General features: G+C 38.6%; 1 protein-coding gene across 3 annotated transcripts in view; it reads left to right on the forward strand.

The window, feature by feature from the left end:
- Nucleotides 1–772: 772 nt before the first annotated feature.
- The window catches only part of LOC149818654 (DNA-directed RNA polymerase 2B, chloroplastic/mitochondrial-like), an 85474-nt gene continuing 58364 nt past the window's right edge, over nucleotides 773–27882 (forward strand). For all 3 annotated transcript variants that reach the window (XM_089984287.1, XM_089984289.1, XM_089984288.1), the window contains exons 1-6: nucleotides 773–1876; nucleotides 2053–2262; nucleotides 2339–2472; nucleotides 2561–2627; nucleotides 3350–3408; nucleotides 3793–3910. In XM_089984287.1, coding sequence (XP_089840413.1) covers nucleotides 1037–1876; nucleotides 2053–2262; nucleotides 2339–2472; nucleotides 2561–2627; nucleotides 3350–3408; nucleotides 3793–3910 — 1428 coding nt within the window. In that variant the 5' untranslated portion in view covers nucleotides 773–1036. The remainder of the gene's footprint in view (nucleotides 1877–2052; nucleotides 2263–2338; nucleotides 2473–2560; nucleotides 2628–3349; nucleotides 3409–3792; nucleotides 3911–27882) is intronic.

The raw sequence follows: 27882 nt of genomic DNA on the forward strand, positions 1-27882 counted from the left end.
TGCATTTTGGATTTATATTCAACAGTACCTCCTGAGATCTGATTCGAATCTACTGTTTACATTTTTTATTAGAATATTAATCTGGCAAAGATCCGGTCCGAGTCTGGCCCGTTTTCACTCCTAAACTTTGAGTACCCCTACTCGAAACTTTTATTGAATCCGATCCTGGATAATCTAGGTTGCTCATCAACGTACCCACTGTGTGATTTGTGCATCTCCATCCAAAATATCAATGTTAACCTTGACCTGCGAAATGATTAAGGCCCTGTTTGGAATTTAAGAACAGGGATAGGAGTTAATGTATTTGGCAAAAAGTTGATCAAACTACCATCTGGTGGCTGTTTGGAAACTGATAGTTGGGATGGGAGTTGATGCATTTGGGATGGAAAGTGACTTTGTATTTACACTAAAACATGGAATTGACAGCTACCACCTCTAGGACGTCAAGGTTTTGTGTCCATGGTGTTATCATCCCTGACCCACACTTTAACCAAAATGAGAAAAAAAATCTGAATTTGATTAAGCCTCAGATAGTAACGCAACAATATCAAATGTGAAACAGATCTGAAAACAGCAACCTAACTATTTCTGAGTTGGGTCACACATGCACACATTGGACCCGTATCCAAACCGTTTGCAATCCTGGACCCACTTTCGCAGAAAATATCCAAATCTCATATCATTTAAGTAATTATGCAAAAGGGGTATTTTTTGTAATCTAAGAAAAACCCACTGTTCGGTTGAAGGTAAAGGCCAGCCTCGCGAGGGCTCAAGGGGGGTTTAAGGCCATCTCCCTCATCTCTCACGTCCAATCTTGATCATGACTCCGATTTCGCACGCTAACTTCTTCCACCAATCTCTCCTCGCTCCACCAATCTGAGGTACACCCACCTTCTTCTTCTACTCTTCTCGCTCTTCATTTTGATGTATGATGGCCTATGCTTCACTGCGAACTTCCGGAGTCGCTCTATTGTCTTGGCGCAAAACCTCTCGCTCAGTTTCCTGCACTCTAGAACCCTAGAATATCCTGAAAATTATGTGGCGTATTGCCAAAAAACATACTTCTCTGTGGACTTTAGATATAATTTATCGATCCGGCGTCGTCAGAAGCAGCTTTTCGGAGGAATTTTCGTCGCTAGCTTCGTCGTTGCGGAGAAACCTTCATCCCTTCATTTTGGGGTTTAGGGATGGGTGTTCTGAAATGGGTAGTCGAAGGTATAAGGATTCGATGTTGGATTTAGGAGATAGAGGTGTTGGATTGTATAGAAGGAGTGTCGAAAACCAGGCGAGTTTCTTGTGTTTCTGGGATGATGATTTTAGGCGTAGAGCGGGAGAGATGCAAGGTTTTGCTAGTGTTGCAGAAGCCGTGTCTTCGACGGATGAGGATACTTCGGCAATAGAAGAAATTAAGGGGCTTGTGGAACGGTTCTCTGAGGAGGTGTTCAAAGAGAAAGAAGGGGAATTCCGTGGTAAAAGGAGAACAAAGTTTGGGAATTTGGGTTATGCCAAATACAATGCTCTGAAGAGGAGGCAGATAAAGATCGAGACGGAAGCGTGGGAACAGGCAGCAAAGGAGTACAAGGAGCTCATGATGGATATGTGTAAGAACAAGTTGGCACCAAATTTACCCTATATTAAGTCACTGTTTCTTGGTTGGTTCGAGCCCCTTCGGAATCGCATCGCCTCAGAGCAGGAGGCTTGTAGGAGGGGGAAGTGCAGGGCTGCATATGGCCCCTACCTTAATCGTTTGCCTGCGGAGATGATGGCGGTTATCACTATGCATAAGTTGGTGGGGTTGATGATGACTTCTGGCGATCATGGTTGCGCTCGGGTTGTCCAAGCAGCTTGCCGAATTGGCGATGCGATCGAAAACGAGGTGGGCAAGTTCTCTCCGTGCTTCTTTGGTAGTGATATCTGATCCTGATCTTCTGAATTTCATATCTTTAATATGCCACCTATATTAAATATCAGTGATTATAGTCATTATTGTTATACCTAAACTTCATTTACCCAGTTCATAATTAAGAGGTTTGCCATCTTTTGCGCTTTCAGTCTAGGATTCATAGCTTTCTTGAGAAAACAAAAAAGAAACATGCCAGGGGAAATATGGCTGAAGAAGAACCTGAAACTGTAACCAAGGAGAAAGAATTTCTCAGGAAGAAGGTGACAAATTTGATAAAGAAACAAAAACTACGGCAGGTGACTAAGTTAGTGAAAGGAAAGGATGATTCAGCGCCATGGGGTGTGGAGGCCCATGCAAAGGTACTTCTCAGATTACCCAAATCAAGGGCATATCCACTTGATGTCAGCTTGTCTAAGCTGTGTTTATGTTGTGAAGGTTGGATGCCATCTTATTGAGTTGTTGATTGAAACGGCTTATATTCAGCCTCCACTAGATCAGACAGTGGATGGTCCACCTGATATTCGTCCTGCTTTCAGACACTCATTGAGAAATGTCTCAAAAGAACAACCGTAAGATGTATCTTCGAGATTGACCTGTTGGGTATTATGAAAATTAGTTTTATGTGAGATATAAATGTTCATGCTTTTTGTGGCACAGGAGTAATTCAAGACGATATGGTGTTATTGAATGTGATCCTCTAGTTCGTAAGGGCCTTGATAAAACAGTAAGTACAATAAAATTGTTGTTCTCTTAGTGGCTTACAAATTAATAGCCATATAATCATCAGAATATTTCATGTTGCATAAACGTTATTGTTTGTACTTATGATTTGCATTATTTGGTTTTCTAAAAAATTAAGAGTGCATGCATCTGAGGTCTATGTATCGTTTCTTCTGCAATTACGTGATCCAAGATATAGCTACTTTTTTTTTGAAGGTTGATAATTTGTAAGATCATGCATGAACCTCTTATACTGTTTTTAGCTATTGTAGATCAAGGAAGCATCTAACAGGTGCCTGGGCTTTTCACTAGAGGAGATTCTTTTTTCTGATTAGCCCTTTCATCCATGCTTGGCATGGATAAAATCTGTCCCTGCTCTGTGACATTCTCTTGATTTTATATTAAAGGTGGGCCATGAATCAGCTTGAGTTCTAGTGACTATTGAGACAAGTATTGCTTGCTACAAAATTAATTCTGTAATCCATCTAATCATTAGATTCTGGATTTGCAATGTTCTTATATATTCCAGCTGTGCTTAGAGTCCAGATAAAATATTTTAACTATAGATATGTTTCGACTCCAGCTTGATGCTTGTGATCATTCAAGATGATTGGCAACTTCTCATCTAGAAAAATGACTGCTTGCAAAGTATCTGGTCTTCTGAGAAGCCAGCTGATCAAATAAATCTCAAATGATCTTTGTTTAAGATTCTCTATGTTTTGACAGGCCAGGCACACAGTGATTCCTTACATGCCAATGTTGGTGCCTCCACTATGTTGGACAGGGTATGATTACGTCTCCTATTTTGTTCTGCCATATTCTTTTAGTCTGTCTTGAAGGGATTACTTTTTGATCATAGTATGATAGAAGTTGATTTGGTTTCTGCATGCAACTTGTGTTACAAATAACAGTATTTGTGCTGTTGCTTTTCAGAAGTTCTGCTTGCGATAGATATCAAATTGAACATGCAATACATGCGTTATTGTTTTGGTCAACTTTTCTTGGAACCATGTATGGCATGGTAACTTGCTGGCTAGTTGGAGGCCTTGCTTTTACGTCTTGATGAAATGTCCGTGTTCATCTAATTTTTCACATGATTGGATGAAACACTAAAATTTCAACCTTTTCATTCTATCCAATTGTTTTAACTGCTATGATTTTATAAACAGCTATGACAAGGGTGCACATTTGTTTTTACCATCTTACATCATGCGCACTCATGGATCAAGGCAACAGCGAGAGGCAGTGAAGAGAACTCCGACACAACAGTTGCAATCTATCTTTGAGGTCTAAATTTATGAATTTACGTCTTGGTTTCTGAAATACTGGTTATGTTATTACATTTAAGACATGTAATCACATTTAACATTTAGGAACTCAAGTATCTTTTATCCTTTTTGTTGGAACATAGTATTTTTATCCCTTTTATTGGTTTCTTGTACTTTACTAGTTAGTTCAACTTTTTCTCAAATAAAGTGGCATTCATTATCAATGTGTTTAGTGCATTCATGAAGAACTGGATCATTTGCGATGCAAATTGCTGATTCATTATCACATGTGAGTGTTAGTGTAAGAGTTATCTTAAGCCCTAGCTCACGCAAGATTCCCATAAGCCATAGTCCTTTGCATGCACCAAGTGCCATAGCTTTGTACATTGACTCGACACTTGATATAGACATTACATCTTGTTTCTTACTTCTCCATGAGATGAGATTGTCTCCCGCAAATGTACACAACCAGGTGCAGGCCTCTTATCATTGTGAGATCCATTCCAATCAACATCTGTATGGATCTATGTCTCTATTGACCATTATTTGCATACAATAAACCCTTGTCTAGATTCTTCTTGAGATACCGTAATACTCTTAAAACTGCTTGCATGGGATTAGTGGTTTGGGAGTGCACATACCTGTTCAGCACTTGTACAACATATGAGGTGTCAGGTCTAGTAATAGTAAGGTAGATCAATTTTCCAACTAATCTTGATATCTTGCAATATCCCTGAACAACTCTATCCTTTTGATGAAGTATATGGTTTTGATCCATAAGAGTTTCAATGGGTTTACATTCTTCCGTTCAAGTTTCTTTTAACAGATCCAACACATACTTTCTTTGAGAAAGTAGAATGCCCTTAAGGCCCATTTGGATGATAAGGGCAAAACTTGAGTTTTGACATACCTAGGTCGAGAAAGCAGAATACGCTTAAGGCCCATTTGGATGTTAGGAGCCAAACTTGAGTTTTGAGAAACCTAGGTTTTGCCTAAAAACCTGGTTTTCGACAAACTTGGTTTGCCAAAAACTAGGTTTTTAACTTCTGGCTGACCAAAAACTTGAAATTCATGTTTTTGGTCATTAAAAACTTAAAAAAACAAAAAATAGGGCTCACCATTTCCCCGCTAGCCACCAGCCAAGAAACGGCCGAAAGGTAAAAAAAAGAATAAGAGCTAGAACAAGAAAAACAAATGTCTGGCCATCCACTGGCCGAGATGATATCGCCAGACACAGGAAATGTCCCGCCATAACAAAGTTGCCGCTGCCTCTACTTTGCATAAAAAACTACCCAATTCAACCAACATCTCAGACAACCAGCTGCAAATGATTAACACGTTCTGACACACTTTAACTGAACCAAATTAGACCCACAAACTGGCAGGTAACATGCAATATCAACGAGATTTGGGAGACAATCAGACCCATAAGCTGGCAGGTAACATGCAATATTAACCAGATTTAGGAGGCAATCCAATAAAGGGTCAACAACAGAAAAATATCCAAAAATTTTGTAGTGCACATAAATCTTGCCCCAAAAATTTTGGAAAAAATTCATTAATATTCCTCTAAAATCTTAGTTTAGTGAAGCCCCATATACCCAAACATTATTGAGTACTCTGCATCTCAGGCATGACATTATCTCCTCCTTGGTTATGTTGAAGTAGAAGTTTCCTTATAGTCTTCATATGACTCAGATACCATGTTCCATAACTAGTACCAACATTTTTATTGTGTTTCCTATGATAATCTACAAAAAAATTTGAAGAAAATGAAAAGAAGAGAATGAAGAGGGAAAAAGAAAGGTGTAAAATGTGCTAGAAACACGATAGAGAAGAGTGGGGAAAAGCAGCACTAAAACATACTTTTATTGCTTCTTCTTTTAGGTACAGGGAAATGACAAAAATATCCCTATTAGCAAATACATATACATGTACAAGTATGTAAAGACATATGCATGTGAGAGTAAAAAAGACAGAGCAATATATGGAGGACAAGTAAAGACCTTTACTTCATAACATATGTGGATCCACTTAGCTTTTTGCCCAACCCTAGCACATTTAATCCTGTCACATGAGACCTGTTTTTCTGCACGTATCTCATATGACATGGTACAAGACGGAATTTGTTATAACATGTTGAAAGTGTTTCATTCAGTCAATGATAGCCAGCATGTTGCCAGAATTCATTTCAACATTTAAATTTTTTGATCTTTTTATGATTTAAAATTACACTTTTACTTTTGTTTGACATTTACTGTTTTAGAGTCCCAACAACAACCACCCTCTCCCTTTTTTATTTTTATTCGACACTTATGGTTTGAGAGTCCCAATAACAAGCTCCCCCCCTCTCTCTGTCCTATGCCATGACTACTCTGAACTTTCTAAATATTACAAAAGCTACCAACTACAATGAAGTTTTAAACGTAATGTATTATAAAATATCCATACACATGTATGCATGTCTTTGTGTCTTGTACATGAGTCACATGTATGTGTCCATGTCCTTGTGGCATGGATTTTGTCCCTCCATTAATTTAATTATGATGCATTGAAGCCCCATAGAGTTTTGAACTGGGACACATTTAAGCCCAAATCAGCAAATATAAACCCACTTGCTTTTGAATGTATGTATCATATAAGGTTTGATAATACATGGGTGAGGTGGATCAAAGAACTTACCAGAAAGCCCAGATCTGATTTCATATGGATGACGGGAAGGGTGATATCTTTCACTATCTAGAGGTCTTACATACAGGTGCCTGTTGTTGTTAAAATGTACCTCATATATATATATATATATATATACATACATATGTATATATATATTACATCAATACCGATAGGGGTATTTTTGTAATTTCACATAGTTGTTTTAGAAAACAACTATTTTCGAGTTTTGTTAAAATGTAATTTTCTTTTTTGTATTTTTTAAGGATCAAAAGGGGCTCCAACCATAGAGTCGTTGGAGCCCCCTTTTGGGCTCTCCTTTTGAGGCCTTTGGCCTTCCTTTCTCTTCTCTCCCTCTTGTATAAATAGGGGTGAACCCCTTGTATAATTTTCATTCTTGAGAGCTCTCTCTCTTTTCAATAAGAGGCTTTTTATATTGTTGCCTTCTTAAAGGCTTGTGCTTGTATTGTCCCTTAGTGGACTTGTGATATTGTCTCTTTTATTCATTGCAACTCTTTATATTTCCGCAATATCTCATTACATGGTATCAGAGCCACTCGATTCTTGAAGGAAAGGTGTGGTTCGTGTATTTCATATTTTGTGTATCTCTTCTCACTTCTTGGAAACATCATGGAGGCAAAGATTGACCTATCCTTCAAGCTCAATGGAAAGAATTACATGATGTGGGCATCGATAATGAAAAATAATCTCAAAGGAAAGAAACTTTGGGGTTTTATCATGGGTACCGTTCCGGAACCTAAGCTTATGCTCACAAAGAACGAAGGAGGTCAAGAAAAGGCTCTTGAAGGAGATGCTCGCCTCAAGGCCATTGAAAATCATCAAAAAGAAGTGGAAGATTGTGAAAGCAATCACGCGAAAATCCTTGCGTGGTTTATGAACAATGTTGAGCTTAAGGTATGTGCTAATATAGCTAAATTTCGTAGAGCCAATGAGGCTTGGTCCTTTATGAAGGGTATGTATACCCAAAAGGATCTTGCAAGAGCATATTTCTTACAAGAAAAGATTAGAACCACCAAACAAGGTGATTCTAGCATTCAAGACTATTATAGTGCCCTAAACCCACCATGGGATGAATTGGCTCTTTTAGAGCCAAAATGGGTTTCTATGGAAGATATTGATTTAAGACAAAAACAAATGGAACAAGAACGATTGTTTCAATTTCTTTTTGGGCTACGTCCCGAATTTGAGCAAGTGAGATCCTCACTTCTCCATAGATCTATTTTTCCTCCTATTGAGGATGCTATTGCCGAAATCACTCAAGAGGAGACAAGGCTTGGCATGAGTAAACACGTTGATGAAGTACTTGTCGTATCAAAACCGGGTAACAATGTAAGAACCTACAAACCTCCTCATTTTGGGAAACAAAGAAACTACAATGGAGGAAGAAAAATGATTGTTTGTCATCATTGCTATGAGCCGGGTCACATTAAACCTGCTTGCTCAAAGCTTAATGGAACTTTCAAGCCTAAGGTGGCCTCTCTTGAAGAAACTACCACCAAAGAAGATGAAGGCAAGAAAAATGACCTCAAGGAAACTCTTGGGCAAATATCTATGACTCTCCAACAAATTCTAAAAGTTTCTTCCTCCACATCAGGTGCGGCTATTGCTTCTACATCATCACCCGGTACGTATTCTTGGATCCTTGACTCCGGAGCCTCTTTTCATATGCCCCCCCATGAAAATGCACTTATTGATGTTTGCACCAATTCAAAGGACTCTTGTGTCTCTACGGCCGATGGAACCTTTTTAAAAATTTCAAGTATTGGCTCTTTTAAAGATTCTCAAAATTTTTGTGTTGCAAAAGTAAGAGTTATTCCCAAACTAAATTTAAACATTTTTTCGGTCTCCCAAATTGCCGACCATGGATGTGAAATATCTTTCTCATCTAATGGTTGCTTTGTGCAGGATCTCCGGTCCGAGAAGCGGATTTGGCAAGGCCATAGAAAGGGAGACCTTTATTATATGGACCATCTCGATCTCCCTATAAATTATTTTTGTTCTTATGTCCAAGAAAAAAACATGGAAACTTGGCATAAAAGACTTGGTCATCCAAGTTATTCCAAAATGTATCTCTTTCCTTTTGGAAACAAATTTTGTAAGGAAAAAGAAATTAATTGCAAAGATTGCATTTTTGGAAAAATAAAGTCTATTCCATTTCCAACTAGAACTTTTCTTTCATTAAGACCTTTTGAATTGGTGCATTTGGATGTTTGGGGGCCTTCTCCGGTTATGTCTAAAGGGGGCTATTCGTATTATGTTACTTTTATTGATGACTTTACTCGGTATGTTTGGATTTATTTTCTTAGTCATAAATCAGAAGTATTTACCTTCTTTAAAGATTTTCATAGAAAAATTCAAAATCAATTCCAAAACAACATATCTATTTTGAGATCCGATTCCGGTGGTGAATATTTATCTCACGAATTTCAAAACTATTTAACCCAAAATGGAATTTGCCATCAAAAGTCATGTCCTAGGACCCCTCAACAAAATGGCCTAGCGGAAAGGAAACTTAGGCACATTATAGAAACCGCTAGAACATTACTTGTTTCTAGAAATATTCCAAAGAAGTTTTGGGCTGAAGCCGTTCTAACCGCAACTTATCTAATCAATAGAATGTCCTCTTCTAAATTAAAAAATGCTTCTCCCTATGAAAAGCTCTTTAAACTTTCACCTGATTTCAATCGTCTTCGTATTTTTGGTTGCAAATGCTTTGTCCTGTTACATAAAAGGGATAAGTTGTCTCCAAAAGCAATTGAATGTGTTTTTCTAGGATATGGTGAAAATAAAAAAGGTATAGATGTTATCATTTTAAGAATGATAAACTATATGTTTCAAAAGATGTAACATTTCTAGAAGAAGAGAATGGTTTTGATAAAGTAAAAGAAACAAATGAAATCGATTACATATTTTTATATGATCGTATTGATGACATACAAGAAGATTTCCTTGAAAACATAGAAGATACATGTGAGGCGTCCCATCTTGATATAATACCCTCAAATGATAGTGATACAAATATGAATGTTTACTCAAGAAGAAATCAAGAAAACCCTATTAGTGCCCTCGAAAAATACTCTCAAATTTCTGAATCTACTGAGGAACCACAAGTTAGACATTATTCTAGAATATCAATACCCCCAAATAGGTTTGTATCCTATGATTCCTTAACACCCAACTATCGGGCATGTTTAATAACCCTACATTCTTATTTTGAACCCGCTCACTATAATCAAGCTAAATCTATACCACATTGGGTTGAAGCAATGCAAGTTGAACTAAATGCATTAAAAAAGGCTAATACTTGGGAAATAGTTAATCTACCCCCACACAAAAAACCTATTGGGTGTCGCTGGGTCTTCAAAGTTAAAACTAAAAGTGATGGTTCTTTGGAACGATATAAAGCTAGATTAGTCGTTAAGGGATACTCTCAATAATATGGCATTGATTATGAAGAAACATTCGCTCCCGTAGCTCGAATGACCAGTGTCAGGACCTTAATAGCTGTCGCATCAACCAAAAAATGGCCTATTTATCAACTTGACGTAAAAAATGCCTTTTTAAATGAAAGTTTAAGTGAAGAAGTTTACATGGATCCACCACCGGAATTAATATTAAGCAAGGTCAAACACTTCGGCTTTTAAAGGCATTGTATGGCCTTAAACAAGCTCCTAAGGCTTGGCATGATTGTTTCAGTGATATCATGATAAAGTTAGGATTTCACTCTTGTTATACTGACACTGCTCTTTTTGTTAAAAATGTAGGTACTAGTATCGTAATATTGTTACTTTATGTTGATGATATGATTATCACTGGGAATGATCAAAATAGTATTATTGATGTTAAAAATATGTTAAAAAATAATTTTGATATGTCTGATTTAGGTTTTCTTAGATATTTTCTTGGAATTGAAGTTGCATACTCTTCTCGAGGATATATTTTGTCACAGATGAAGCTTGCTGCAGATATCTGTTCTAAGTCTGAGATTTCTGATGACAAAAAAGTAGAGACTCCCGAGGTTATTAATGCCAAATTACGGTTGGAGGATGGGGTTCTTCTGGAAGATCCCACACCCTACAGACAACTCATTGGGTCTCTTACCTATTTAACCATCACCAGACCAGATATCACCCATGCGGTTCATTCAGTTAGCCAATTTCAGCATGCTCCTACATCTGTGCATATGAGTGTTGTTCTCCAGATCATCCGTTACATTCGGAATACCATCAATAAAGGGCTATTTCTATCCTCCTCTTCTTCCTTGAATCTTCTTGCTTATACTGATGCAGATTAGGGAGGTAATCCTAATGATCGAGTCTCAACTACCGGTTTTTGTGTCTTTTTAGGGGACTTTTTGATTGCCTGGCGATGCAAGAAGCAGCAGAAAGTTTCACTATCATCTACTGAAGCTGAGTATCGGGCTATGGTAACCACGACAATGAAGCTTGTATGGCTTCGCAGTCTGCTTAAAGACATGGGGGTTGATATTACCGAAGCCTCAAAATTATGTTGCGACAACAAGAGTGCCATCTATATTGCAAGCAATCATACCTTCCATGAGCGTACAAAACATATCGAAATGGATTGCCACTATGCTCGTGACGAATTCTTACGAGGAACAATTGCTCTACCATATGTCACTTCAGAATATCAGTTGGCAGACTTCTTTACTAAAGCTCTTCCAGCTCCTCGCTTCATGTTTCTTTTTGGTAAACTTACTTCATTTCCCCGTAAAGTTTGAGGGGGGTGTTAAAATGTACCTCATATATATATATATTACATCAATACCTGATAGGGGTATTTTTGTAATTTCACATAGTTGTTTTAGAAAACAATTATTTTCGAGTTTTGTTAAAATGTAATTTTCTTTTTTATTTTTTATATTTCTTTTTTGTATTTTTTAAGGACCAAAAGGGGCTCCAACCATAGAGTCGTTGGTGTAACGACCCCAATCCATACCCTTTAAAAATGCGGAATATTTTTTTTTTCAATGCGGAAACCTTCCCAGAGATCCGGGGTCCTCACAGTTCCAATTTCCAAAGGATTGCCCAACCACCACAAACGAAGTTACAATCATCATCCATAACAACCAACTAAAACTCTTTTATTATTGAACCAATAAGAGTCTCATACACAACTCAAAAGTGAAGTAACAACTGCACAAATTTAAAAGAACTAAAAGAAGCAAAAATAGAGTCACTATGTCCCCTGCTGAAACTGACAAACGCAAGTATGACTCTCATCCATCCACAGTAGCCAGTCTAGCCTCACTGTTCACCATGTCCTGTGAAAAACCAACAAAGTAGGGTGTCAGAACCGAAATTCTGAGCATAACTACTTCTAAAGAAACCAGGTGAGATAAAGGACATGGATAAGATTTCATGCAATGATTTAAGTGAGTACAAATATAAAATTTGCAGCATTCAAATATCCATACCTACCAATAATTACATATGCTCACCAGTCAAGAACAGTAAAGCAGTACCATATATCAAGAACTAAATAACCAAACCTTGCAGCATGATTTCAAGAAGTAAATCATATGCTACCACCAAATCATGTCATGATATAAAAAATGATTCAAACATGCATGATCTAATGCATAACAGGAAAATGCATGATTATGTGCAATGCATGATTTCTTCTGTTATCTTTCATTTAAGTTCCATCTTTCAATATGCATGCCCTATTAAATGCACACAACTTTAAGTTCATCTTTTTAATTATCATTGCCCGCGGATACACCAAACGGGTACAATCCCTAAGGTCAAGTAGGTTCTCAGGGTAGCTTAACACACAATTTGTATTTTATTACTGGGTTCCAACTTAGCCCTCGACCGAATCACCTTCGAAACATTAGACCTCCACATCTAATGTTGGGGACACAAGGGACACCCCACGCCCACATGTGCCACTTCCTTGGTACCATAAACAACAGTTGTGTCAAACACACCACTCCCGGGTAAAGTGGCGGACTCTCCCTAAAACCGTGGCCAGGAGAAAGAACCTCAATATCGGGTTCAGGGGACCAGATTACAGCACACAGAGTTTTTGTATCCTCACAGTCTCCCCAAGACCGGATATCTAAGATTCTCATACTCCAGATGAGATATCCCAGAAGGTATATTACACTGTTCTTATTCATTATATTTTTATTTAAGTTAATTTCTTTAAGTTTGCAACACCATATCCAAAAGTAAAGTAAAAACCCGCATCCTCCCTTGCAGGGACCTTTACGAGACTCCAGCCCGTATAAACCACTAGAACAGTGTAGTAATGTGTCAAACCATCTTATGTGGTTTAAGTGATGCAGTTAAAAACATATGAAAAGGAAAACCAAACCCACGACTCTCCAGGCCGATGATGGTCCAATTAGGCCATCGGTGCATCACATAATAAAACAAAAGTAGTGTTTTAATTATAACACTAGGCCAAAATGCCAAAAACATGTGCACTCATGTAAACATAACCCAACCATATGCACGTGTTCACCATCCATGTGCAAGTGCTTTCATGTAACCACTTAACACACATACATTCGTCCATAATTCATAAGTACATGCGAACATTTATGCATGATTTTTCATGCCAAACACACATTGATTTCATATATGCACATGTACTGAAAACCAATTCATAGATGCACGATAATCAAACATGTCTCATAAATGTAGCTACATGAAACCTTCCATAACATGTGTTATCATCCACACACATGAACATAACCCAAATCTAGAAATTTAAATTTCAGGGTTGCACACATTCATATCATGTATGCACCTGTACCAACCAAACTTTGTAATAACATATTACCAGAAATCAAATATCTCACAGGTTACAAACTATATAAATCATGCTAACACGTGCCATTAAATATTCAAACTCAACTTTAAGTATATAATAACAGATAGAGCTATCAACGTAAATTTGTTAACTTTGAATTAACTTATGTATGTAACCTGTGCCAAAAACCCAGAGTTAACCATCCAAGTACCCGCATTGGGTATTCAATCAATATTGCCCACCAGGCAAGATTTCCCAAGTGACTGCCTCACAGAAAGGCACATATCTATATGTCACTAAGTGCACTGTCATTCATTTAAACTCAATGTGACAATCTTAAGCATATACAGGCTTCTGTACACATTCCTCAACGGTGGATTTCATATGAAGTAAAGTGTTCTCAAAACAGGCACCATTTTGCTAACATAGTTTAAATTATGTATGCCATATTTCCCCGACTTTACTAAAATGCACAGACCGTCAAAATAACATGGCTAGGTACCCTATGTCGAAAAGAACTACATGAATCTTCAATGCAGCTCGGATATCACAGCACGCTCTGTTTCACAGAAAATAACATGCATTCAAACATTTTAAGAAATATGCATTCTAATAGACATTTGAATATCGGAAAATATGTAGTTTAATATGTCTTTAAACTTCAGAAAAAGTGCAGCTTAATATACATTTGAACGTTAGCCCAATATGTATTTAGCATTAGAATTATGCAGCTAGAATGCATTCTCATTCAAGAAATCTTCGTGTACAGAGGTGCGCTAATCCACAATATTCATCATGCTATAATCTGGAAATAAAATTTCAGGAAGATATACAATACATAGTTCTGATATGCAATTTCATTTACACTTACTGGAAAATTTTCTGTTTTCCATGTACAAGTTCCATACCGAGCCACAATTCTGTGTTATTAAACCAAATTTGGTTGTCTTATACTTACAGAAAAGTCTCCATAGCCGTGAGTATATAGCAACAATTGATTTTATTTAATACCCCAAAAATTCAAACATTATCAATGGACTTAAAACTATAAACAGAAGTTAATGTACAATATGTAATTACTTTGAACATCTTTATGCTTAACACTGAAAATCAATGTATTCTGAAGCATAGAGCAGAATTCCATTAACTGTCATTGAACTCGTTCTTCATTAGGTTGTGTACAACCCATACATCTGACAGTCGATGTTGTGATGCAACAATGAAAAAAAAAATCCAAAATGGGTACTAATGCCATTTCCTCAGAACAAGAGAATGTAAGTATTACATGTTATCGACATAAACAAGTATATCTGGATGTGCTAATATACTAAAATTTACACTCATTACACTGTGTATTCTTATAACAAGCAGGACTTAAAACATTCAGACATTACAAGAAGCTACACTTGTAACTATACATTACAGATTTCTTACTTATTTTTAATTTTCTAAAAACCAAAAACGATTTTACTTGATAACCCAACAAGAGGCCATCATCGTGTCAGTCGATCGATGTATATATATGCATCTATCATTAGTTGCACTGTTTCACATTCTTCATGGATTTTTAGGAAAAATATAAAATCAGGAATGGACTAACAGTTAATATTTGCACCCGAGTTACGATACATAAAAAAAATCAGCTCTAGGAGTCGAGTTGCATGGTGACAAATTTGCAGTAATGACTTACCTGATTCTAGGTTTGGGATTTTACCCCAACCGAGATCCCCAAACAGGGATCAACATACATCGTACCTCCCCTTCTATCAGAAACACTGAGAATCCCCAAATCTAAAACCCTTAACCGACAAAAATTTAGACCCCCAACTAAAAACAAAGGAAAACACCCCTCATCTGGAAAGACCCGAAACCCCCAAATCATAGATTTGGGGTTTTAGGTTTAGGTTTGACATAAACCCCAAATCCTACCCTCAAACCCCCACATGGAATCGAACCCATGTTCGATCCCTCACCTCGATTCCAAGAAGACCCGTACCTTTTTTTTTGAAGCTTTTCCGGCGATCGGAGGCTGCCGTGGCGGGAGTACCGAGCTGTTGTTAGCCTCGGCCTTCGGTGGTGGCTAAAGCTCCACTCACGGCTGTGACAGACGAAGCCCCTCACTGCTGCCTCTTAAAAGTGCTCTGTTATTGTGAATATCGAGAAGAAGGAGCGCAGGAAGAGAGGAGAGAGAGGAGAGAGGAGAGGGAATTCTTGGAATTGGCAGCAACACTTCCTTTTTTTTTGTGTGTCTACACTAATCATCATTAGGGTAAATAGGTTACAGATCCTTTTTATAATGACGGGATTACCCTTAGTTAGTAATGAACATTACATTATAACATAACATACACTTGGCCTATATGGGTATGGATCCTTTACTGGATCTATATCCGATCTGGATTCTAATACCCTCCCTCAAGTTGTGCATGGGATTGGACCATGTGTAACTTGTTCTTCAGATACCAAAAGCGGTTACTTGTGAGACCTTTGGTGAACATATCAGCAACTTGGTCTTCTGAAGGCACATAAAGCGGTTCAATCTCTTTATCTGCTACCTTTTGTCTGATGAAGTGTTGGTCAATCTCAATATATTTGGTTCGACCGTGATGAACAGGATTGAACGCAATTTGTATTGCACTTCTATTGTCACACATGAGGACTGAACTTGAGATACTCTCTCCCATCTCTGTAAGGAGATGCCTAATCCAGGTTACTTCTGCTGTGGTAGCTGCCATAGATCTATATTCTGCCTCTGTGCTAGATCTTGCCACAACTTTTTGTTTTCTGCTACTCCATGAGATAAGATTACTCCCAATGAAAACACAATATCCTGAAACAGACCTCCTTTCATCTGGGTCCCCTGCCCAGTCTGCATCTGTATAAGCCAATATGTCATGTTTTGGTGTTGCCCATGAAGATTGAGCATACTTGAGTCCATCACCTACCGTGCCTTTTAGATATCGGAGAATACGTTTGACGGCATTCATATGACCGATCTTTGGTTCATGCATAAACTGAGATACTTGATTTACAGAATATACAATGTCTGGTTTAGTAAAGGTAAGATACTGTAACATGCCCACTAAGCTGCGATACTTGCTGGCGTCAGGATATAATTCGCCATCACAAATGCTGAGTTTTTGATTAATAACACTGGGTGTAGGCACAGGTTTGCAATCTGTCATTCCTGCTTTGGCCAAAAGATCAAGAGTGTATTTGTGCTGAGTTAATGACATTTCTCTATCATGTTTGTCTACCTCGACACCAAGAAAATATCTTAGCCTCCCAAGATCTTTCATCTTGAATCGCATACTCAACAAACTTTTGATTTGTTGAATGTGCTCTGGAGCATTACCAGTGACCACTATATCATCAACATATATAAGTAAGAAAACCACAGTGGTTCCATCCCTGTATATAAACAAAGAATGATCTAGTTGGGAACGAATAAAACCGTGGTTCTGAATCTCTGATGAGAAGCTTTCAAACCATGACCTGGAGGCTTGCTTTAAACCATACAATGCTCTGGTTAATTTACATACATATTCTCTTGGGTCTCCCTCTGCATAACCTTGAGGTTGTTCCATATAGACCTCTTTCTTTAAATCTCCATGAAGAAAAGCATTTTTAACATCAAGCTGACTAAGGCTCCACCCATGTTCAATGGCTAGGCCAAGGATAATACGAATGGTGCCCATTTTCACTACTGGGCTAAAGGTCTCATCATAGTCTTCACCATATTCTTGGGTGAAACCTTTGGCAACAAGACGTGCCTTGTATCGTTCAATGCTCCCATCCGGTTTGTATTTAATCTTATACACCCATTTTGAGCCAACAACATTTTTATCTGGGGGGCGACCAACTATCTCCCATGTTCGGCACTCATGAAGTGCCTCTATCTCCTCATTCATCGCCTCAATCCATTTGTGAGATTGAACAGCTTGACAAAAACCAGGTGGTTCCTCATGTTTTTCAATCTTAGATAGAAAGACCTGAAAGTCCATAGAGAAATTATCATAGCTTACCCATTTTTCAATTGGATGCCTTATCCTGCTTGATCTTCTTGGTGCCTCCCTGTTACTGGGTAATGTCATGTGTTCTCCAACAGGGGCATCTGTTTGCTCTCTGGGTCTTCTAGTGTAGACATTCCCTTTGTATCTCTGACAGTCTGTTTCCGCTACCTTATCTGAAATTGTCTCATCATGTATGTTTTCAGGAGCCAAAGTGGTACATTCAGCAGCATGTGAAATAAGCTCAGCACTAAGCCATGGATCATACCAATTATCAGCCATATCACCATGTTCACGATCATTGCTGTCTTTATCTTCCAGAAAGTTATTTTCATCAAAGACAACATTTCTGAAAATTTTGATCTTCTTATTGATAGGGTCATAACACCTGTACCCCTTGTGTTCATCTGCATAACCTACAAATTGGCATATGGAGGCTTTGTCTTGAAATTTGTTTCTCATGGATTTGTCAATATGGACATAACATGTGCATCCAAATACTCGTAACTCATCATAATTAGGCTGTATTCCAAAAAGAACATAATAGGGAGACTGATTTTCAAGGATAGGCATAGGGAGCCGATTTATCACATGAGTGGCAGTGTGAAAGGCTTCTGTCCAAAGGTTAATGGGCACATTACAATCATGCATCATACTCATTGCACTTTCAACAATATGTCTGTGTTTACGTTCAACAATTCCATTTTGTTGTGGGGTATAAGGGCAAGAAACTCTACGATGTATCCCATTATCTTGGAGGAAATCTAAAAACTCTTTAGAGGAGTACTCACCACCTCCATCACATTGGAGAATTTGAATATTTTGGGAGAATTGATTTTTAACATAGGCATGAAAATGACGAAAAATAAGAAAGACCTCTGATTTGTGTTTCATAAAGAATATCCAGGTAAAACGAGAAAAGCTATCAATAAAGAATACATAATATTTACTTCCAGAAGACGAAGGATTGGGAGCTGGACCCCAAACATCAGAACATATTATCTCAAAAGGAATAGAAGCTCTTTTATTTATTTGATGAAAAGGAAGTACATGACTCTTGCAAACTTAACAACTGGGACACATTTTATTCTTTAATGAAAATGAAACAGACTCTGGAAGAAAACCATTGGACACTAACTTTTCAATAAAGACTTGACTACAATGACCAAGACGAGAATGCCAGAGATCTGGCTTATTACATTTGGATAAACTTAGGACGTTTTCAGAGACATGATCAGACTTGAGCTTCAAGATACTGGAGGCTGGATCTTCATTAAAGACATACATGTTTCCGCGTTGCTCTCCTTTAGCGAACATCTCCTTCGTTTGAAGATCCTTGACAAAGACAGAAGTAGGAGTAAATTCCACAGATGAATTGGTAGAATCAACAAGTTTAGATACAGAGACAATGTTTTTCTTTATATTTGGTGCATGAACAACATCAGATAAAGGAATAGATGACTCAGACAAAGGAATTAGAACATTGCCTATGTTTGATATAGGGTGGTGAGTCCCGTCTCCAGTTATAATATTAGATTTTCCAAAATAGGGAACCAAAGTAGAGAATTTACCTGCATTCCCAGTAACATGAGTCGCTGCCCCTGAGTCTACATACCATATTCCATCATCATTCTGCTTCAGGTTCAGGTTAGCCATAGCAGACAAGAGAAGATCCTTAGCATCATCACTGACACGAAAGGTACCTGCAGTTCCTGGTGTAGCAATGTTTCTATTATTTTGTGCTCTGTTTCGATTCTGTGGATTGAACCAACAGTTGGCTTTGATGTGGCCTCGTTTATTACACTGATAGCATGTGGGAACATTCCTTGAAAAGCTGGCTGTGAAATTTGGTGTAGGTAGTAATCCATGTCCACCCTGGATGGCAGATCCCCTGCCTCTGCCACGCCCTCCACGTGCACGATCAACTATCATCCCTGTGGCAAGAACCTCATGTGTAGATGATTGTCCAACTGAAACATCAGACATGCTCTTCAGAGTCATTTCGTACTGAAGGAGTTTGGCACGTAGTTCCTCAAAACTGAGTAATGTAGGTAAGCACGATAAAGAGGTTACAAGGACATGATATTCTGAACCCAGAGCATTCAGTGTCTGTTGCACCTTTTCTTTATCTGATACTGGACATCCAACCATGGCTAGCTGGTCTGTAATGCTTTTGACTTAATTTAAGAATTCAATAATACTCATTGCCCCCTTTCTTAACATTTGAAATTCGCGTTTGAGAAACAACACTTTAGCCTCTGATATCTGAGAATATGTCTGAGCTAAAACCTCCCACAAGAGTTTGGATGTGCAGTCATCAGGAATGGAAATCAATATCTCTTGAGATAGTGTGGAAGTGATGTATGCAACAAGTGCCTGATCGCGCTTCATCCAAGAAACAAATGCAGGATTACGAATAGTACTCGGTAATCCTCCATCTTCTTTGGTTTCGGCTATGATAAATTCTGGAGGCATTGGAATAGAGCCATCCAAGTGGCCTGAAAGGTCTTAACTTCGAATAAAAGGAGCAATCTGTCTCTTCCAAGTCAAATAATTGTTGGTGTTTAGCTTTTCAGAAACTAGCTGTCCCAGAAAGCTAGAGGAAAGGCCTTGATTAGCTGAGGTATCCATTCGCATTCTTTGTGCAAGTGGATGGGAAGAATTCGGCTGGGATTAAAGAATGAAGAGAAGACAAGTCCACGAATGAGAAGGACTCAGCTCGTAAAGAAATAGCAACTGACTTTGAAGTGGTAGGGAATAACAATAGGTAGCAGATTTTGAATATGGATTTCAACAGCAGATTTTTCAAAAGGGAATAACAACAGATATATTGAAATCAAAGGAAATAGCAGCAGATTTTGAATAGTGGCAGTAAAGAATAAAGAAATGGAAAGAATCGAAGAACAAGAAATAGAAAGAATCAACCTGATGTTGGAGAACACGAGCTGCTGCTGTTGGAGAACACGAGGTGCTGTTGGAGATGTATTGAATCACGAAGAACAAGAAATAGGAAGAATCGACCTTCTGTTGGAAATCACAAGCTGTTGTTGGAGATGTCAATAAATAGAAAGAATCGACCTGATGTTGGAGAACACGAGCTGCTGCTTCTGTTGGAGAACACGAGCTGTTGTTGGAGATGTGCTCGGCTGAAGGAAGACTTGTCTGTGATCACGGCAGAAGAGGAATGATGGCAGGCATGGCTGAAGGTGGGTAGGCGTCATAGGTTGAGGAATGGGCCCTTTTACGTTCCCTGATGAAGGAACAGACTCGATTCTGGGTGGAGAAGGCACGGTCGGACTCAGTTCTGGGTTGTGGGTGGAGATCGGCAGATCGTAACTGAGAAAACAGGCTACTCGTTCTTTGATGGAGGCCACTTACGCCCAGATCAACGACTGCTTTGATACCATCTTAAAAGTGCTCTGTTATTGTGAATATCGAGAAGAAGGAGCGCAGGAAGAGAGGAGAGAGAGGAGAGAGGAGAGGGAATTCTTGGAATCGGCAGCCACACTTCCTTTTTTTTGTGTGTGTCTACACTAATCATCATTAGGGTAAATAGGTTACAGATCCTTTTTACAATGACGGGATTACCCTTAGTTAGTAATGAACATTACATTATAACATAACATACACTTGGCCTATATGGGTATGGATCCTTTACTGGATCTATATCCGATCTGGATTCTAATACTGCCGTGACAGGAAGACTCGGCTGCTGTTAGCCGCAGGTTTTTCCGGCGACCTCCACCTCTCCGATGCACACCCAACTCGACAAAGAGAGACGGGAGGAAAGAAAGAGAGAGAGACTGAGTGGAGAGGGCAAAACCCTCTCTCCACTCCCCTTTATCGGCCCCAAAACCCCTCCTCTACCGAGAGGTGCGGGGTCGGTTACGCCCTGCGTAACCCCCCCCCTTGCCCTCCTTTCTTTTTCTGTTACAGCATTATCGGGCAACCCTTATCGGGTTGCCCTTTTCTTTTAAAAGGGCTGCTACAGGGCGTGGCTCGGGTCCGGACCCGAGACCCGTAACCCGGCCCCAACCAATATGGATCCACAAGTTGGATCCAAATGGATCCAACTGTGGATCCTCGGATTAATAAAAAATGAATAAATTTTATAATTAAAATTTTATCTATTTATTATTATTAATGTTATTAAATCATATTTGATATTATGTATTCCTAATTACCCCTTTATGGGTCCTAGATCCGAAATGTGGATCTAGGCCCAATTTGCATATTTTAAAATATTTTGTAACAAAAATTTTCGGGTTTTACACTTGGAGTATGTGACCGTTGGGGGCTCCCAACGAATCCATGGGAGCCCTCTTTTGGGCTCTCTTTTTGAGGCCTTTGGCCTTCCTTTCTCTCCTCTCCCTCTTGTATAAATAGGGGTGAACCCCTTGTATAATTTTCATTCTTGAGAGCTCTCTCTCTTTTCAATAAGAGGCTTTTTATATTGTTGTCTTCTTAAAGGCTTGTGCTTGTATTGTCCCTTAGTGGACTTGTGATATTGTCTCTTTTATTCATTGTTGTAAGTGCTTATAAGCACTCTTTATATTTCCGCAATATCTCATTACAGTTGTATGTGATTGTTAGTGTTAATGAGAAGTGCAGTGTGAAAGCGTTGCAATAGGTCTGGTTCTTTTTAGGTATTTCCCCATCACAAACCTCCAATTACAGCTGGCATTTGGTTTTTAAAGCTGCATCCTTCGCACAATTGTGTCATATGTCACTGATTTTGAAGTCTCAACCATTTTGGGTCTATTGATCAATGAAGAAAAATGTGAACTGCAAGAATTTCTTTCAGATCCCACTATTGGAAGAGTGGCTGACAGTTTTTCTGGGTGCAGCTTTGGAGATATTCCTATAAGATTGTTAAAATATTGTGTATATATGTTTATACCTGACTCATATACATATATTTATACAATATATGTATATTAGGGGTATTTTGGTCATTTAATACAGTCCAATAGGGACTGTTGTTAGAATTTCATGTCATTTCTTGTACATACGTATATGCTTGACAGTATATATATATATATTCTCAAATATATTTTGTATATAGGTGGTTGTAATCTTATCTCTTTTTGTAATTTTATTTTTTATTTTTCTTCCTTTTTGACCAGGTTGACTAGCCAGCCACCTCTAGTGTATAAATAATGGGCTGATGCCCCTTTGTATTTTATGCTTTTTGAGAGCATTCTTCCTAATAAAAACCTGATATTTTCATGTGTGTGCCTTAGTGCATTTTGTGATATTTATGTGCCTTGATGTATTTTGTGAGTGATTATTCTTATTAAGTCCTTAGTAGACTTGATTGTTACCAATATTCGAGTGCTTCTTTACATGGTATGAGAGTCGTTGGGCTGTTTGCTTGTATTCACTCGTGGAAGCTGCCTCGTAAAACGCATTGGTGATCTTTTTGTCATTCGTTGGATCGTGGTTTCTTCCTCTTCAACATGGCTGAATTCTCGTCACACAACTCAAGCAACTCCAACTTTATTCCACCATTCAAACTTGACGGTAGCAACTGCATCATTTGGGCAGGACACTTAGAGACATTCATAAAAGGTCAAGGATTATGGGGGTACGTTAGAGGTACTATCTTCGAACCTACTCTTAAAATTACTATATGCGAAAATCGTGTCGAGACAAATCTTGAAGGAAAAGAGAGAGAAAAAGCAATAGAGGAATATTATAAAAAGTTAGATAAACAGGACATGAAAAATGCTAAAATCTTATCTTGGATGCTAAGTGGGGTTGAGACCAAGATTGCCTCAAATCTTTTATGCTACAAAAAAGGCAAGTGAGGCATGGAAATATCTTAAAGGTATGTTCACCGAAAAAGATATGGCTCATAAAGGTAATAGGCATGTGAACAATAAAAAAGTCTGCAACTTAAAAGGTAGAAACATCACAAACACGATCAATATTTCAAAACCAATTGCAGATTGAGTCTAAGTATGTAGAATACAAGTATGCTGACATGTGCTACCAAAATTCAGAACTCAGCTATGTATATAATAACAGGTAGAGTTATCAACATATACTCAGTAACATTGAAATAACCTAGGTCTGTACATGCTTATACACGGATCTGTGCAAAACCCATTTTTTTTAAAGCAACTCTCACAATCACCCGTAATGCCTAGGCATCTTCCCCATCCACTGGTGATGCATACACATATGGAACCAATTGGACTACATGTATAATTAACAACCAATGTTATTGTACGTAAAAATTTCCTCGTTAAGCAGCTGAATCCCAATATGCTAGTAATGATAAAAAAAAGAAACTCATAACCATTATGAAGACAACTCAATAGACAGCGCACTCATTCAGTCGCATGATAAAAAAAAAGAAACTTAATGTGTCAACAGTCATTAACAGAGTAAGGTGAGCGGTATGCAGATTTCAGATGCTACATCAACTGGGACTTTCCATTCCGAAATCCGATAGAAATACTAATAGAAAAAAAGAATGCCCATTAGTTACCAACTCAGACTCTAAACCCTCAGTCTGATCATAAACCACAAAAAAAATTCAGAATTTCCCTCTTTATGTCCCTTGTTTTTCGATTAGGGATTCACTGCAACCTAAATCCCCAAATTTGTCGATTTGGGATTTACGGCAACCCACTGCATGCTTGAAAATCAGTGCATATACTAAAATCACTGTAAAAAAACTACGTTACATGCTTCCAGCGCAGTACACTCGCAAAAACACAGTAAACCCTACCTTATTTGCAGCTTTTCCCCTATTGTCGAGTTCCCCTGCCGTTGTGCGCTCTTCTTCAAGTCGTGCGACAGAGAGAGGAGGAAGGTAATGAGTGAGAGAAGAGGAATGAGAGAGTGGGGAATTTAAAGAGGTGAAGGAGCGAGAGTTGGAGGAGAAAGGGGGAAACAGAGGAGATCGTGGGGGTCGGTTACCCCAACTTTCCAGCGGCTGTGTGAAACCGCAACCGCCCCCTTTCTTTTTTTAAAACCCTTAGGGTTTAGTTAAGGACCCCCCCCCCCCTCCCCCACATTCACGAGTTTTTTTTTTCATGTTCACCTTATAACGCACCATGATTGCGGGTTTGGTTCGACAGAATCCGTGACCCGCGACCCACATCAAGTTGGGTCCACCCTTGGGCCTATCCGGATCCATCCATGGATCTGGATCTTCTTGTAGATTTGTAATGTATTAATTTTTAAATATAAACCCTAACTAGATTTCTTTGGACCCAAATACATTTTCATGGATCTCAACAACTTATTATGGGTCCAAGATCCATCTTGTTCATAACACCCTCTTAAGAAATACGGATCTAAGGATCCAAAATTTTCTTCACACTATGGATCCGAATTACCATACATGGATCTAGACCACTATTATGGATCCAACATAAAAATTCTAATTGGATCATCGCCATAATTAAATCTCCGATGTCCAGGATCCAAATGCAATATTGTGGATCTGAACGTTGTGTAGACTATTACTAATCTCCATAAGGTGTTATAAGTCCGATATAGAAATTTTCTTATTAAGAATCTGATTTAAACTTTATGGATCCACTCAATTCGATCTGGATCCAATATCAAATTTGATCATGATATTGAGGATTCAATACTAGAGATCCGATCCATTTGACCATAATCTATTATTAAATATCAATTTAATGACCCGATATCTAAAATCCAAATGGAATATCGAAGATCTGCACAGGATATTAAGAATCCAACATTGAAGATCCAAATAGGATATCCAAGATCCTAGTATGAATAAACAATTAAAACAATAAAATATCCTTGTACCAACTTAAGGGCATAAATTTTAAGTTTATTTATCTGATAAAATTCACAGGTATTACATCCTTTCCCCCTAAAAAGAATTTTGTCCTCAAAATTTACCTGTAAGGGCTTACTCAAAAAGATTGGGGTACTTCTCCCGCAGGCCTCAGGTTCCCACGTGCTTTCATCAATGCCATGCTGTTGCTATCTCACTTTGACGAGAGGACTCACTCGCTTCGTTCCAATATTTTCACTGGCTTTTCTTCCATTGTTAGATCTTTTCGTATATCCACGTCCTCGTACTGGATGATATGTGACGAATCTTAAAGATACTTCCTTAGCATAGACACATGGAATACATTATGGATCTGAGCATACTGGGGAGGTAGAGCTATACGATAGGCCGTTTCACCAATCCGCTCCAAAACCTCGAAGGGTCCCACATAGCTGAGGCTCAATTTTTCCTTCTTACCAAACCGAAACACACTTTTGGTGGGTGATACCTTCACGAAGACCTGATCTCCCACTTCAAAAGTGAGCTCTCTACGCCTCTGATCCGCATAACTCTTTTGCCGACTCTGGGCTGACAACAATCTATCTCTTATCATCTTGACCTGCTGGGTATAATGCTGCAACACAATTGGTGATTCCATCGAGCGTTCACCAACTTCGTCCCAATACACAGGTGATCTGCAAGGTCTTCAGTACAAAGCTTCGAATGAAGCCATGCCGATGCTTGCATGGTAACTATTATTATAGGCATACTCAACTAAGACCACATGCTTGTCTCATTCGCCTTTCCAATCCAGCATACATACTCGCAACATATCTTCAAGGGACTGGATAGTCCTCTCTGACTGTCCGTCGGTCTGGGGATGAAAAGCGGTACTCAGCTTCAACTTTGTACCCAAGGCCTGTTGCAACTGACCCCAAAACTGAGAAGTAAACCGAGGATCTCGATCTGATATGATAGAGACTGATACTCCATGCAGTCGAACAATATCTCTGATGTATAAATCTGCTAGGCTCTTTAGGGATTGATTTATCCGTATGGGTAGAAAGTGGGCCAATTTGGTGAGTCGGTCCACTATTACCTATACAATGTCATGCTGTTTCCGTGTTTTGGGCAAACCCACCACGAAGTCCATGGTGATTTCTTCTCATTTCCACTGTGAAATCTCCATTTGTTGCATCATTCTGCCAGGTTTCTGATGTTTGATCTTAACTTGCTAGCAAGTCAGACACCTTGAGACATAACTTGCGACCTTACACTTCATTCCGTTCCACCAATACCCTCGTTGTAAATATTTAAAGTGTATGGTGTACTTGGACCTATGTGCTTCTCCCAATAGTTCTTCTTTCAACTTGGGGTTACTAGGGACCTAAAGTCGCTTCTGTATCCAGATACTGCCATCTTCTTTGAGTGAGAAGGGCGAATTTTCTTGTCGAGCCAGTGACTTGAGCTTTTCGTACTAGGGATCCTCCTTCTGACCCTCAATAATCTTTGTAAGGATCTCAAGATGGGCAACTAAGTTGGATAGCTTGATACTTCCTTTGTCATCTGCGAACGACTTTCAGTCAATGAATTCTTTCACCAAATTCCACCCTTTTGTCACTAGACTGGACAAACTGCACCCAACTTTGCGATTGAGAAAATCAGCTACGACATTTGCCTTCCCTGGGTGATAGAAAATGGTAAAGTCATAATCCTTTATAAACTCCAACCATCGCCATTATCGCATATTCAACTCCTTCTGGGAGAACACGTACTTGAGACTTTTATGATCAGTGAACACCTCAAATTGTTCCCCATACAGGTAATGTCGTCATATCTTCAAAGTGAACACTACGACTGCCAATTCGAGATCATGAGTTGGATAGTGGGGGGAGTGGGGGTCGGTTACCCCAACTCTCCAGCGGCTGTGTGAAACGGCAGCCGCCCCTTTCTTTCTTTTTTTAAAACCCTTAGGGTTTACTTAAGGACCCCCCCCCCCCCACACACACACACACACATTCACGAGTTTTTTTTTCTTCGTGTTCACCTTATAACGCACCACGGTTGCGGGTTTGGTTCGATCGAACCCGTGACCTACGACCCGCAACCCACTTCAAGTTGGGTCCACCCTTGGGCCTATTCGGATCCATCCACGGATCCGAATCTTCTTTTAGATTTGCAAGGTATTAATTTTTAAATATAAACCCTAACTAGATTTCTTTGAACCCAAATACATTTTCATAGATCTCAACAACTTATTATGGGATCAAGATTCATCTTGCTCATAACACCCACTTAAGAAATACGAATCTAAGGATCCAAAATTTTCTTCACACTATGGATTCAAATTACCATACATGGATCTAGACCACTATTATGGATCCAACATAAAAATTCTAATTGGATCATCACCATAATTAAATCTTCGATGTCCAGGATCCAAATGCAATATTGTGGATCCAAATGTTGCGTAGACTATTACTAATCTCCATAAGGTGTTATAAGTCCGATATAGAAATTTTCTTATTAAGAACCTGATTTAAACTTTGTCGATCTGGATCCAATATCAAATCTGACCATGATATTGAGGATCTAATACCAGAGATCCGATCCATTTGACCGCAATCTATTATTAAATGTCAATTTAATGACCCGATATCTAAGATCCAAACAGAATATCGAAGATCCGCACAGGATATTAAGAATCCAACACTAAAGGTCCAAATAGGATATCCGAGA

This window comes from Nuphar pumila, chromosome 13 (genome assembly GCF_984573655.1).
Source record: "Nuphar pumila chromosome 13, dmNupPumi1.hap1.1, whole genome shotgun sequence".
In the NCBI taxonomy this organism is placed as follows: Eukaryota; Viridiplantae; Streptophyta; class Magnoliopsida; order Nymphaeales; family Nymphaeaceae; genus Nuphar; species Nuphar pumila.